At 28.7% G+C, this 16,937-nt stretch overlaps 1 protein-coding gene and 1 pseudogene across 1 annotated transcript; both read right to left on the bottom strand.

Moving 5' to 3' along the window:
- Positions 1–2,697: 2,697 nt before the first annotated feature.
- LOC148205803 (mitogen-activated protein kinase kinase kinase 17-like) lies at positions 2,698–6,868 on the bottom strand (annotated as a pseudogene).
- A 3,898-nt stretch (positions 6,869–10,766) lies between these two features.
- LOC124830341 (mitogen-activated protein kinase kinase kinase 20-like) lies at positions 10,767–11,609 on the bottom strand. Its single transcript, XM_088105376.1, has one exon. It carries the CDS (start codon positions 11,607–11,609, stop codon positions 10,767–10,769), a length of 843 nt encoding a protein of 280 aa, XP_087961502.1.
- Between the last annotated feature and the right edge of the window lie 5,328 nt (positions 11,610–16,937).

The following is a 16,937-nucleotide window of genomic DNA, read 5'->3' as shown; positions in this document are numbered from 1 at the left end:
TCGAAATATGCTTTTGATGCATCTAAGACTTTTTCAATTGATCAAAGAGGCTCCATGCACACTAAAATTCATGTGAAACACATGTAAAGATGAAAATAAACACTTCTTTGATCATAAGAACCAAGAATAGTTGTATCAAACCATTTTTGACATTGCAAGAGTGCCTAAACTCCACACCATACCTTTCATTCAAACTTCTGCCAACAAAGGCTCCTACCAAGTCATAAATGACTCCACAACAGACTCTAAACACTCTCTTTTTGTACATACTTCTTAGTTTAAATTCTTATTAGTCAAAACTCCTAAATTGAACATAAAACCTTCTAAAGTCACCCTATTAACTCATACCTAGTTTCATATCATATTATTAGTAACTCAAGTTCCCAACAAGTCTCAATTGACCTTACCAGACATTTTATATTGTTGTTCCTCTTAATATACTCTTACTTCTAAAATTCACCTATCAAACCTCTCTTTTTACTAAAATAAAGACTTGCAACCCAAACTAAACCATCTTTTCTCAACATAACAACTCACTTGATACTATTAACAATTCAACAACAACATTCATAACAAGAATCAGTTCTAAACAAAATCAACAAAATATATTAACATCATTTAACCAATAACCACCATTTCAAAAAAACTCCAAACCCAATAACAACCATTTTAACACAATTATTAACATGCATCAGTTTCATGAACTACCAAATATTCTTTCATATTCAATAACTAAATTATAAATTAACTTTAGTTTCCCTTGAACTATTGACTAGTGCTAAAAGAACATAAAACTACTTCCTCAGTTTAAAGAGCTCTATCTGTATCTACAAATCACAAAATCATGATCGTAGTATGCGGTTAAAACCATTGATCAGCAGAGAATCTAAAGGAACACTTAGATGACACGTGCGGTAGAAAAATGTTCATATGCATAAAAAAAATGTGAAAAATAAGAGAAAAGAGTATAAATTAACTTACTCTTTTGCGAGAACTGATCAGCTAGACTAGAAGGTCTTTTCGCAGTGATCACTTTAGCACTCTCTGATCTTCAAACAGATGACCCAACAAATAGAATACCTAGAGAGAATGAAGAACTCTAGAAGAAATTACTTTTAAAGAGATAGTGTGACTTGATATGATGAAACTCGTCATTTAAAACTTCTATGTATATTTTAAACTTTTAAAAAGTATTCGAATCTCATTATTTAGATCACACTACCAATTCTAAAAAGACAATTTTATAAGACAATTTTATAGGTTCTAACACCAACCAAATAATTTTTATTATAAAGTGTAGCTTATTGCTTTGATTTATTTATTAAATATACTAAACTTAAATTCAATTAAAAAAATACTTCTAAACTAACTCATAAATAAAGTGACTCAATAAAAGAAAAGTCAAATGATAAAAATGTATAGATTTATTTTAGTATAATTAATTCTCTAACATTAAACTAAAAATAATTCGTGAATACATTAATTATTGCTAAATAATTTTATTTAAAATATTAAAAGAATATCTTTTTTTTTTCAATTTAAGACATATTTAAAAAATAAATTTCATTGAGATGTATTATATAATTTATATAAATAAAACAGTCATATTTAAGAATAAATTTAAAAAATAATTTTATACACTCGTTAGACGAATCCCAATATATATTTTGTTATAGATAAAAAAAACAAATCATTGAAAGAATGTTTCAATAAAGCAAAATACAAGTAAAGAGATTGTGAAAATATGGGTGGCAATCAATATGAACCCTGACAAGTGAACTAAATAAATATCAAATTAAAAAACCATTTTCTTTATCAAGTTTTAAATTTTCTCCTGAGAACAGATTCGATGCAATTTGAATCGAACTTTTTGTGCATTAAAGAGTATTCTATGATTAGCTATATATTTATGTTTCTAGAAGTTGTATAAAGTATACTTAAAAAAAACACTTTTGAACTAGAAAAATTGTTATTTATTATGTATTTATATAAAGAAACACATTTTTGAACTAAAAAAATTGTAATCTATTATTAATTTATATAACCTGTATAAATACTAGCCAATTACAATGTATTATGTCTTCTTTTCATTCACTGAAGTAATTTTATGTGTTTGTTAATATTAATTAATTGATTGGGATCAATAAATTTATTCATAAATATTTTTATAAAAAAAACGTAAGAGTTGGTTAAAATTTAATATCGATCTAAACTTTTACAAGCTTAAAAGCTTAGAAATTATTATTCATTTTGTTTTTATTGAAAAATGTTCTTACGTCATCGTCAACATTTCAAATTCTTTTACCGGAGTACTATTAAACTACACAAAACATTATTTACTAATTTTTAAAACTAATGGTAATAAACAAAAGTACTATTTGGTGAGATTACATAAAAAAAATATGTTAGCTCTCTAGTGTATTTAAATTTGTTCAACACACATATAATCATTGAAGTATTTAATTAAATAGATATATCCAAGAATTATAAATAGGCAACGATGTTGAGTATTCCTTTTGCATAAAAAAATATCTAGAAATATTTTAGTTATCCATATTTATTTTCATTCATTAAACATTTCTTCACAAAAATTTTACAATAGTAATTAACTTCATCGGGTTTCTTTTATGTTTTTTCGAAAAATGTAAGTTTGCACAATAATTGATATGTAGTTTCAATGTTCCATCACTTTCGAAGTCAATTGCTCATCTCAATAACAATACATTTCAGAGACCATATATACAAAAGTTTTTTCTTAAAACCTCTAACTTCTGATGACATGTAATAGGGTGTCCCTTTGAACTTGATCTCTCTTAAATCCGTATTTGCCTTTTCGCTAGTTTTGAAATTCAGAAATCTTTAGTTGATATTTCGTACAACCATCCGATGAAGAAAATGTCGGAACAATCGGTACCGTTATAGAGTCGCGCAGCGGAATAAAATATTTGGAAAGCGTGTTGCGATCACAAATCAAGTTTTGATAGTCCGTTTTAGAAAAACAATTTTCTTAGCGAAAATTTATCAAACAGTTAATGTGCATAAAACAAAAAAGAGTATAAGGAGTAAAAAAATTGACACACTGGATTTTTATCTTGGTTCGATTCAAAAGAATCTACGTCCAGTTGTTAATCACTATAAAAAGTGATTAACGATTTCACTAAAATCAGTTTCAACAAATTACAATAAAAGTGAATAAAAAAGCAGAGAGATAAAACATTCCTTCGACCAACGAACTGGAAGCAAGCAATCTACACTTTCCTTCGATTGACGAACCGGAACAGTGCAGAACAGTTCTTCCTTCGACCAACGAACTGGAAGAACAGTAGCGTTGCCAACTCGAAGAGAATCGCTCCGACCTTTGACCCACAAAGCGCGAGCTTCTCCTTTTCACGAGACTAGGCAGTGCAATGAACTAGCTTATGGAACTTCCTCAGATCACACTGTATTCTCAAAAGCTCAGAGTTGTATTCTAAGAGTTTTGGAACTAACCTACATAGCCAACTGGTCTAAGTTCGCAGAGATGAATTATAACTACCACAGATAATCGATTGTTGTTAGTGATAATCGATTATTCGAGTCCGTTACAGGGTTTTTCAAAAAGTGATAATCGATTATCCTGAGGAATAATCGATTATTCCAGAGACTTTGGCAGTTCTCATCAGAACTAGTGATAATCGATTATTTGGAGTAATAATCGATTATTCCAGAGCAACGAGGTTTTTCAGAAGGGCTCACGATAATCGATTATAGCTTCTAATAATCGATTAAATGCGTAGCAGTTCTAGAAATACAAATTTTTCTAAGTATTACATGTTTAAGGCTTTTCCTAATACATTTATAATCTACAAAGTTCTTTTAAAACAACTATAACAATGTATCGTCTTTCAGCATCATCAAAATCATTTATCTTCAAATTTACCAATGCTCCTCATTGGTAACAAGAAAAAGGATAATGTTTTCTAGTTTATGATCACAATGAACAATTCCCTTTTCATGCATGCAAGAAAGTCCCTTAAGAAGCATTTGACGGTAGACTATCACTTCCTGATCGAATAGTAACTCAATCTTTATTAAATGACCTAAAGAACCATGAGGGGCATACTCTGAAAAGGTTATAAGTTAAACAACCTCTCTCAATAATGTATTTCTAGTAATAACACTAAATAATTCCTTCATAACCCAATAATAACTCTAGAACTTTTTTCTCCCTTAGTATTGAATAAGAAAAACTTGTATTCAATACAAAAACTAAGACCTTCAAATTTTGCTTTTCTATAAGATGCAGAAGAACAAGATACACTGTGTCATATGCTTACAGAGACGTATTTAAATTCAAGAGTTCTTATATATATATATATATATATATATATATATATATATATATATATATATATATATAGATATATATTACTAAATATATGTTTAATAAAAATTAATTATCATCTTCAAAATAGATTAAAGATAAGAGAAACAATGCATATCTTTGGTTGATCTTTCTTTTTCCCTTGGACTCTTAGAAACCTTGAATTTCTTTAAATAATGGTTGATGTCTATAAGATTGCTTCAAGGCAACTCAAAACTCTATTCTTTAGTTTGATAACTTTTTAAAATGTTTTTTGTACCTATTAAATAATTAGAACACATATATAGCATAGACAAAAACTTGGTATATTTAATGGATTATGTTATTTTCATAATCTATTAAGGTTTGCACACATTTTTAATCGATTAGCTATTTTTCTTAATCGGTTAAAATAGTGAGTAAACCCTAGTTTTGAACCGACGCGAAACACAGTGGTTCCTAAACCGAGGCATATACATGCGAGGTAAAAAGAGGTAGCATTTTTGCCTCGGTTGGTTTTGAACCGACGCGATATATGTTTTTCTTTTTTTTTTTTTCAGAAAATTCGGACTTTTGGCTTTCAAAATCATTTTTTTTCTTTTTTATCTGTAAGAGCGGAGACGACGATGAAACAGCGTGACAAACGGTCAAAGGCGACGACGAATTGCCGAAGACAAATACGAACGGCCGAAGGCAGCGATAGACGAACGAAGACGGTGATGAACAGCCAGTGGCGATGGGGAACGACCAATGGTGACAACAAACAACATAGTTTGCGCGAGAGAAGGAGAGGCAGCAACTTCAAACAATAAGTTAAAAGTTTTTATCATGGTGGCTAGTTGTGGAGGTAGCGGTGGCGCCCAATGGTGGAGGTAGCAGTGACGACCAGTGGTGGAGGCAGCAGCAGCGGCCAGTGGTGAAGGCAGCAGCGGCAACCAATGGTGAAGGCAGTGGTGGCAGATCTGCAAGCTATTCACGCGAGATGAGAAGCAGCAATTCGCAAGAGAGTCTGAGGTTGAGTTTGACTTGTGTGAGTTGACGATGGTGGTGGTGATAAGCTTGTGGAAGAGGAAAATGAAAGGGAAGAATGAAACGGGAGAATGAAACAGGAGCATGAAAGGGGAAAATGAAAGGTCTGAATTTTAAAAATAAAAAAAGTTATTACCTTGGTTAAGTAGATAACCAAGGAAATAAGACTCTATTGCCTTGGTTCTAAAGACAACCGAGGCATAAACCTTTCAGAAAAAATTCAAAATATAATTATAAATAGAAAAAATTAAAGATATTTCTAACTATAGGCATTGTTTCGCGGTTAAACTGAGGCATAAAGGCCTTATGACATTGGTTCAAACGGAATCGAGGTAGTAGAGGTTGACAAAATGGATTTGAAACATTCAAATATAGAGGTTGTCAGCTTTTTGCAGGACATACTACCTCGATTCTGCAGATAACCGAGGCAGTAGACCTATTTTGAAAAAGCTGGCAGGTGAAAAGTCTGATTTAGGAAAGGCAGGGTTTTTTGCCTCGGTTGGTCAGAGAACCGAGGCAGTATACCCTTTAGGCATTGATTCCAATTTAATCGAGGCATACAGTTTCACAAAAACTACGAAATTGCCACCGCGTTTTGATACGCTTCATTTTTTTGAAACCGAAGCTTAACGTTCGAGTTAAAAACCTCTTTTTTTACTAGTGCCTCTTCATTTCCTTCTTTTTCATCAATATTTTGGGCTTTAAGCATATGCATTTGATGGTATTAGGTGTATTAATCAATTAAATAAGTGGTCTAGTAGATTAAAACAGAAAGCAAATGGTTTTTGACAGCTTAACATATTAATCCATTATGAGATTAGTTAAAATATGCAAAGCAATAATGTTATTTCACTTTTTAGGATGCACATTCAACATCTAGGATACCTAGTAGTTCATTTATAATAATGTCAAATTTATACTTAGGTAGTGGTTTAGTGAAAATGTTTGTTAATTGATGAATTGTATCAATGTATTCAATTTTACATTCACCTTTTGATACATGATCCTTTATGAATGGTGTCTTATTTCAATATGCTTTGTTTATGCTTAATTTCACGTAATCCTTTGACAAGATTCTTTGAGACTAGTTCATTTAACTATGACATATGAATGTGAGCTAATTTCCTATGCCATAATCATGGTTAATCGTTTTTAGCAAGCACACATACAATAAAATCAAAATATGTGTTTTCAAAATCAACCATGTAGATATTTTGATAGTGTTTACCAATGAAAACTAACCCATCATAGGATGCACATCATATCAAGCAGTGGTTAACTTCAAAGGTTACTTTTTAGGCCCTTATCACATAGTTGGCTAATACTTAGAAGATTTTGTTTGAGACCTTTTACTAGCAACACATTTTCAATTTCAATAGTTGATGGAGTTCTTACCTCTCCAGTACCAAGGATTTTACCTCTCTTACCATCACTATATGTGACATGTCCACTAGTTTTGTAAGATATTTTGATGAATTTGCTTGCATCTCTAGTCATGTGTCTTGAACAACCACTATTTAAATATTCTTGACTTCACGATTAGCCTACAATACATATCAAATCCTCCTTTATACGTCGCCCCCCCCCCCAGATCAGACGTCAAAAAGGCCCAAAAGTATCTCATTTTAAGCGCCAAAATTAATTTTTTTTTACAACATAGACATCGCCTCCCAACCAAATCGGACGTCAAATCCTCCTTTAGACGTCGGCCCCCTAGATCAGACGCTAAAAAGATATGAAAATAAACGTCGGTACCCCTCAGATCAGATGTCAAATCCTCTGTTAGAAGTTGTAAAATCACAATTGAAAGGTCATTTTTTCAAACATAAGACATCGAACGTAGAGGGGGCCGACGTCTAATAGACGTCGGATCCCTTTTTCCAGACATTAATAAGCTGCGAAAGTACCCAAAACAGTAGCGCAAAAATGGATTTTTTTAGTAATTAGACGTCGGATCTGGAGGGGCTGACCTCAAATGCCCTTTTAAACCCCAAAAGCTCAGAATGTGAGCCTCACTTTCTTTCGTGTTTTCGTTTGGGTTGTTGTTTCGTTTGCGTTCACCATTGCTACTATAAGGTATGTTTGATTAATTTTCTTCCAATTAATTTATTTTGCACCGATTAACTTTAGTTTGCACCAATTAAATTCCATTTGCACCGATTAAATTTCGTTTGCACCGATTAATTTTGGCTTATGATACAATTTTGTTCGTGAGTTGATGAATCTTGGCGGCAGCAACGAGTGCCTAATCTCCATTGCTTGAAACTCATAATATATACAATTTTATAATGTGCTATAATGATTTTCTGTATTTCAGATTTGGTAATACTATAGAAATAAATTAATTTAAGAAAAAAACAAAAGGGCCGTGAGTTTAGGAGGGGTTTGACGTCAAAATTGTCATATGGGGAAGGAGATTCGACGTCTCCCAATAAGACCTTAATTAGCTATCAAAACATGTATACCATAACAATTTCACACAAAACATTCACCAAAAATCACATTTAAAAATAACGAAAATTACACTAGTTATCGTCAGCGATCAACGCTAGAAAACTACCCCCAGCGACAAAGTCACTAGAATGTGGCGCTTAGCGCCAGAAAACTACCCCTAAACGCCAAAGCCACTAGAGTGTGGTGCTCAGTGCCAGAAACTGCCCCTCAACACCAGAGCCATTGGAATGTGGCGCTCAATGCTAGAAAACTACCCCTCAACGCCACACTAGATGATAACAACCTACAAATTGGATTTAAATGCTATTCAAACTCAATTCAAAAGACCAACTGGGTATACTTAGCACTGTATTTGATTCTTAGACTTGTTTAGAACTTATATTTGGACATTGATTGCTCAATTGAACATGATTTCAATGCATTTAGACCAAGTTAAGTACCCATAAGTCCAACTAACAGTTCTTACTATACAAAGCCAAATTTTTGCAAAGTAAGATACCAATCAAGTCCCAAATAACCTGAAAACAGTTCCCAAAGATGCATAATTTGTCTAAGACCATAACTATAGAATTTCACTAATCAAAACCCATAAAAATGAACCAAAAACTATACAAAACACACCGTATTAGTTACCAACCAGTTCTACATCAAATTCCTACTAACACAGAACTCAAACAAGTCTAAATTTACCCTTAAACCGATCCAAAAATATAGCTTTTCCCAAATAACCATTATCTTAACTTTTCACCTATCAAAACCTCCTTTTTAGCCTAAAAACTACTTATTTCTTCTATTTAATACCAATCAAAGATCTATAACAGCTTAGCAACTCAAAATTCACTGAAACTACCATATTAAACTCATCAAAAACAACTTTCACCTCAGCATAAAAATTACTCACCATCATTCATCAGATGTTCAATTCACCACACTCCTTTTACAAGCAACTCAACATACTAAAATTCTCATTTCAATCAAACAACTCAACAAATCAAATTTCATGAAACAACTTAATTACTCAATTCAACTATCATACAGTCATACAAAAATTAATTAAAACATGAAGACTAATTAAAAACAAAGTAACTAGCTCTTCTTACCTGACAGATGACCAAACAGCTCTAGGAGTCCTAAAACAACTCCAAAAGCTAAGGAAGCTCTATCTACTCCTAGGAATAACAAAAACAAGATCAGGGTACACCATTAGAAGCACTAATCAATAGAGACACAAATTGAAAACTCAAATAACACATGTAAACTAAGCAGGGCCTACATGCAAGAGGTACAAGAAAAGACCAAGAAAAAGGGTTGGAAACTCGACTTACTCAAACGAGAGAAATTGATCGGTCTATATTGAAGAGTTCGCCGCAAGGATCAATCATACAGTCTCGGTTCTTCAATTGGACGAGCAGGGAAGAAGAACCCTTAGAGAGAATCAAAGAACTCTAGAAAATAGTTTCTAGAGAGATTGTCAGTTTTAAAATAAATGAAATTCGTTTATAACAAAACTTTTTATATTAAAACTATTTAATATTAAAATAATTGAGTTTCATTATTTTTAAACTACTATCACTTCTACAATACCATTTTCTAAGTCTTTATAAATTTTATCTTGCAACTAATATATTTATAATTTATCACTTACTTATATTTAACATAGGAGAAAAAGAAAGAGTGTATTTGTATATATTCTTTGATAAATTATTAATTCATTTATATACTTAATATTATTTAGTCTTTAAAAATAATTCTATTTATTAAATCTATTTTATTTTTTTATAAATATTATTCAGAACTAATAAAATTATTTTTAAAATATAATTGATTTTCATATTTCAATACTTTTTCATAACCAACAAAATTGATATGTTAAAAACATATAAAAGGTACCTCTAACATTAAACTAAAAATAATTCATCAATACATTAGTTATTGCTAAATATTTTTATTAAAAATATAAAAAATTATCTTTTTTTTCTTTTCAATTTAAGACATATTTAAAAAATAAAATTTCAGACTCAGATGTGTTATATAATTTATATAAATAAAACAGTCATATTTAAGAATAAATTTGAAAAATAAGTTTATAGACTCGTTAGAGGAATCCCGATATATATTTTGTTATGGATAAAAAAAACAAATCATTGAAAGAATGTTTCAAAAGCAAAATAAAAGTAAAGAGATTGTGAAAATATGGGTGGCAATCAATATGAACAGTGACAAGTGAACTAATAAATATCAAATTAAGAAATCATTTTCTTTATCAAGTTTTAAATTTTCTTCTGAGAATAGATTCGATGTAATTTGAATCGAACTTATTGTGCATTAAAGAGTATTCTATGATTAGCTATATATTTATGTTTCTAGAAGGCGTATGAACTATACCATAATGATGAACTATAATATTTATGAACTAGAAAATTTGTTATCTATTATGTATTTATAAAAAAAACACTTATGAATTAGAAAAATAAAAAATTGTTATCTGTTATGTATTTATATAACCTATAATATTAGATAATTACAATGCATTATTTCTTCTTTTCATTCCACTGAAGTGATTTTATGTGTTTGTTAATTTTAATAATTGATTGGGATGAATAAATTTATTAATAAATATTTTCTTTTAAAAACGTAAGAGTCCGTTAAATGTAATATCGAAACTTTTAATATTTTAAAAGCTTAAAAATTATGATTTCATTTTGTTTTTGTTGAAAAATGTTCTTACGTCATCGTCAGCATTTCAAATTCTATGACGGGAGTAATACTAAACTACACAAACATTATTTACTAATTTTTTAAAACTAATCAACATTGTAATAAACAAAAAAAAAAAAATACTATTTCGTGGGTTTACATAAAAAACATATACATGTATATAATGTACTTAAATTTGATCAACATAGATATAATATTCAAGTATTTAATTAAATGGATACGTCTAATTTGAAGGATTATACCTAACCATTGGATATTCCTTTTGAATAAAAGGATGATCTAGAAGCATTTTAGCCGTCCATCTTTGTCGAGGATCATTGATCAAACATTTTTTCAAAAAATCCTTGCAATCGTAACTAAGTTCATCTGGTATCTTTGGTGCTTCATTGAAAAATGCAAGCTTGTACAATAATTGATCTGCGGTTTCAATGTTCCACCATTTTTGAAGTCCAGTGCTCATCTCAATAACAATACATCCAAGAGACCATATATCTAAAGGTGTTTCCTTAAAACCTCTAACTGATTCCGGTGACATGTAATAGGGTGTCCCTCTGAACTTGATCTCTCCTAAATCAGCATTTGCCTCTTCGCTAGTCTTGGACAATCCAAAATCAGAAATCTTTAGTTGATATTTTGTACGATCATCCCATGAAGGAAAGAGGAGAATGTTATCCGGTTTAAGATCACAATGAACAATTCCTTTTTCATGCATGCAAGAAAGTCCCTTGAGAAGCATGTGAGTGTAGACTATCACTTCCTTGTCGGATAATAACTTTGTCTTTATTAAATTGCCTAAAGAACCATGAGGGGCATACTCCATGAAGAGGTTATAAGTTAAACAACCTCTCTCAACAATGCATTTATAATAATAACATTGCACGATTCCTTCGCAACCCCGTAATAACTCAAAAACTTTTTTCTCCCTTAACATTGAATATGAACAACTTGTCTTCAATGCTAAGAGTGAGATTTTCGGCTTTTGTTCTTCTATAGAACGTAGAAGAACCAGATACACTGTGCCATATGAACCTTCTCCCAAAACTCTCAATTTCTTCCACTCAGCCATGTCTTGAAATTTTATTATGCTTGAAGTTATGTATTGAAATACAAAAGTTATTTCTATGTATATATATTTATAAAGTAATTGATGATTTTGAAAAAATGAATGTTAATATAAAAAGATAAAAGATATGTTTAATAAAAATTAATTATTATCTCGAAATAGATTACAGATAAGATAGTTAATAAGAAAAACAAATTAAAGATCAGATAAGAAAATAATAATTAATAATTATATTCTAAATATTAGAAATATATAATATAATGTAATCTTATTAAAAAAAATAGTATTGTTAAAACTATAACGTAGATAAATTGAATAATATAGATTTATTTTAATATAACTAATTCAGTTACAAGATTCTTTCACGAAATATGATTTAAAATATATTATTATAATGGATATTTTAATTGTAAAAATAACTATTAACTTAGTTTTATAGATTAAAATTATATTTCATTAGATAATGGTAAAATATCATAGATAAAACAAAATATGATAAGATTATCAAATAATTAAAAATTTTGTGATAATTATTTTTTTCATATTTTTCTAAAATAATCTTTCATATAATTTTCATTATAATCGATAGCTTATTTATTTGATTTATTTATAAAATATATTAAATCTAACCTTAACCAAAAAAATACTTTTAAACTAACTCATAAATAGAAACTCAATAAAAAAAAGTCACATGATTAAAAAACATATAGATTTATTTTAATATAATTAATTCAGTTACAAGACTCTTTCACATAATAGGATTTAAAATGTAAAAATAACTATTATCTTATTTTTATATATTAAAATTATATTTCATTAGATAATGATAAAATATCATCTATGAAACAAAATATGATAAGATTATCAAATAATTAAAAACTATTTGATAATTTATTTTTATATTTTTTTAAAAAGTAATCTCCCATATATTTTTATTATAATCGGTAGCTTATTTATTTAATTTATTTATAAAATATATTAAATCTAACTTTATAATCTTTTTATTTTATAATATTGTGTAATTTTTTTTTTCATCTTATAACTAGTACATTTATAATTTACTCAGCCACTTATTTATATTTAACATAGGACAAAGATATGTATTTGTATATATCATTTGATATATTATTAATTCATTTCTATACTTAATATTTAATATTTAGACTTTAAAAATAATTCTATTTATTAAATCTATTTTATTTTTTATAAATATTATTAGAAATTAAAAAAATTGTTTTTAAAATATAATTGATTTTCATATTTCAATAACTTTTTCATAACCAAAAAAATTGATATGTTAAAAACATATAAAAGGTACATCTAACATTAAACTAAAAATAATTTATCAATACATTAGTTATTGCTAAATATTTTTAAATATAAAAAATTATCTTTTTTTTTTCAATTTAAGACATCATTTAAAAAAAAATTTCATTGACTCAAATATATTATATGATTTATACGAATAAAACAATCATATTTAAGAATAAATTTAAAAAATAATTTTATAGACTCGTTAGAGGAATCCCAAAATATATTTTGTTATTAAAAAAAATCATTGAGAATGTTTCGAAAGCAAAATAAAAGTAAAGAGATTGTGAAAATATATGGGTGGCAATATGAACAGTGAAAAGTAAACTAAAAACAATAATTAAACAAATATCAAATTGAAAAACCATTTTCTTTATCAAGTTTTAAATTTTCTCCTAAGAATAGATTCGATAGAATTTGAATCGAACTTGTTATGCATTAAAGAGTATTCAATAATTAGCTATATATTTATGTTTCTAGAAGTTGTATGAACTATATTTAAAAAAACACTTTTATGAACTAGAAAATTGTTATCTATTATTTATTTATAACTTGTAATTTAAATGCATGTATGTGTATTTTACTCTCTCTTTTTTCATATTATAAAATGAAAATCAATATAATACAATTAAAATATATTTTTTTGGACATTATTGACTTTTATTTTAAAATTAAATCAATCGGATGACAATAACAGAATTGAAATTATTGAATAGAATTATTTCTAATGAATGTGCAGAGAGGGAGCATCAATACTAGACGACCCCATTAATTAAATAACAAGATAATACCTCTTGATTTATTAGTTATATAACCCTAAATCAAATTTTATAATTAACCTTCAAGAGTACTGAGTATATTAAATATCAAACAAACACACGTATCCCAGTTGTCAATTAGTTAATTAGGTAAAATTTATTTCATTTCATACTTATTAGTTTAAGAAATAAGAAATTTAGCTCTTTAATTTTTAGGTGATATTTTAATTAGTTAATTAGGTATAAGTAATAGGATTAGACACTAAGAGAACTTTATTCCCTTGAGTTATGGTTTATATTCGTCTAAAATATCTTTAGCTGAGGTGTAAAGTAATTTTAAACATAAAAGTAGAATATAATATGCATATTATAAAACAATAACTTTTCTGGAAAAGGTGAAACGAAAGAAAACGAAAGGAAATAAATAAATTTCTTCAGAAGATATATAAAAGAATTTTAAAAAGGAGAAAATAACATATAAAGCTAAGTCTGAATAAACTTTTCACAACTCTACGTTTACGTTAATTCTTTCATTTGTAGAACGAATGTTACCGAGTGTACTTAATGGTCACCTGATCAGTTCAGTACTCGGAGATTGACCGTTCCAGCAAGAAAATGATCAGAATATTTAATAATTAATAATTAAGTTGAACAATAACAATTATTTATGTATAACTAATAAGAATAATAATCATTGATTAAAAATTAATAAAGACTTAACGGTAAATTCATTATAATATAAATATATGTTTGATTTATTAATTTTTATTATAAAATTATTATGCAAAAGTAATTGACAAATTGAACAAGAAAGAAAGAAAACGATTAATCTAATTTGAATAATTGAGGATCATCAAGAACACTATTTAGTTTTTCGAACAACTTGAAATACTTTGAGAAGGGATCTCAATCTATATCCCTAAACATCACTAAAAAAATTCATTAGATTTACCTTTTATTATTTTAATCTCATTATAAAATTATTGTGTATATTAAAAAAACATATTTCTTAATTTGTTAACATAGTAAAGACCTTTCCATCAAAATTACAAATATACATGTTAAAAGAAATCGTGGATTACTTTGTTGAGCTTCAATTTGTTTGTGTAACTCAAGTGTTTTGACATCTTTCGAGCAAAATTTCCCTAAATGAATTATCCAGAAGGGGTTCTTAATTTCCATGGTAACGTGAAATAGATTAGATTGAACGTGATTTCCAAATATTAGGGTTCGAAAAAGAAAAGTTATTTATGAGCCGAATTACGTTGGATTGAAAAGAAACAAATTTTTTTGTTTGGGAAGCACGATTGGACACTCTTAGAAGAAGGAAAAAGAAAGGAAGAAAGAGAAAAGATGGGAAAATAAAAAAGGAGGAACAAGATCTGAAAATGACGAAGAAGATAAGTTGTTTTGGCAAGTTGTTTTTTGGCCTTACTAGCAGCACACATAAAGAAGTTGATGTAATTCTGAGAAAGTGGGAGAAAATAAAGAATGGGAAGGTTGGAAGTGTATTGGGTAGGTGACCCCAAAAGATTTTTTTAACTTGGTTGACCCTTTTTTGATGCCATGGTCCCCCCAAAGTCGGAATTGGTCACAATTTAAATGTGAAATCTACGACCACACGTAGAAGAAGGCCATAAAATTGTACTTCAAAATTGGTCCAATTGTAAGACAGCTGGAAGTGCCCATTCCTTGCATTATTGTATTAAGATTCACTTTTGTTCCTTCAATTTTGGTTTCTTTTTCCCCTCATAAGGTCACAATAGGTGTGCTCAATTTGGTCTTCGTGGCTTTCATTTTTCTTAAATGCTGGAGCCTCTCACTCTCTTCCAATCATAGGGCATATGCACCGTAATCATCCCACACGTATTGTAGACCCCTTTCATAAATGCACAACCCCTACGGTATCACCCACAATGCCCTACAATTATTCATAATTCATAACTTTTATAAACCACTAGCACAAACCCTCTTTATGCATATTACAATAACGATAACTATTATATTCACAAGGGAGAATCGTTAAAACTATGTAACACTAATAAAACTTCAATCTATAATTTGAATTTTGTACTACATGGTATGCCGAGAATACGATGAGACAAATCATCAACTGATAGGTTATAAACCGACGTTAAAAATTATTAAAAGCCAATTAATTAGATAGCAGTCATTGATAAACGATTAATAATATATTAATAATCAATTAATATATTTGATTATAAATTTTATGAATAGAAGTCTAAAATTAAGGTAAACTCATTTTTCATGATCTAATTTCTTTTATTTTTTTAAAGAAACATATCTGATTTGAACATCAAATTACAAGTTAACCACTGAAACACTAATCGATTTTGAAGAAACATACTTAGAGGAAATATATCTAATTTGAACATCAAACTATAAGTTAACCATTGAAACACTAATTGATTTTGAAGAAACATAATTAGAGGATATGGATAATCGTAATCCAAAAAACAAACTAAGTTTGAAAAATTCATTATAGACCCTGAATAACATAAATTTTTTTTGAGACATATCTTAGATGAATGATTAATTGGAGGAGTTCTTGGTTGATTGGATTCATACTTAGCTATTCAACGGGTTTTGTCGGCCTGGATGTTAAGTGGCCAAACCTTGACGTACAACATGTGGCACACAGTGAATCACTATTGCTAACTACATTATTTTTTCTTTTTATTTTTCTATTCTTTGCAAGTATCCTTCACAGTTTTTTACTATTAAAGTTATTTTTTTTTTTAAATGTGACCAGACAAGGAAAGCACATTCAAATCCAAAAGCTTCACAACACAATTTCAAAACCACGACAAAAGTAAACAAAACGTGAGGTGAAAACTGATGAAAATAGAAATTATATAGCTGTGTCAGTGAAGGGGAAACTTTATAATGCGAGAATTTATATTGACTAATTTACCTTATTTGTAGTTTATTTTCGAATATCATAAATCTTAAAACGTAGAATTGAATATTTATAAATACATCAGAAATTTCTAATATTTTTATATTTATTTAAAAAATTACTTCTTTTTGTTGACCCTCCACTAGTTATTTATTGAGGATGGTCTTGTTTCAAAGTACGCGTAAAGGTATTGGTTATGATAATAAGAAATGAAAATTGAAATGAGTTGAGTACGTGAAGGTGATATAACATAAATAGGAGTTGGACGTGGTAACTGTAGGATTCATGCACTTAATTTATTTATTTTTTTGTTAAATGAACCTGTCCAGTTGGAGCAGACAT

This window comes from Vigna umbellata, chromosome 1, assembly GCF_029865625.1.
Source record: "Vigna umbellata cultivar VRB3 chromosome 1, Vumbellata_1.0, whole genome shotgun sequence".
NCBI lineage: Eukaryota > Viridiplantae > Streptophyta > Magnoliopsida > Fabales > Fabaceae > Vigna > Vigna umbellata.
This window is presented reverse-complemented; position numbering and strand designations above follow the sequence as displayed.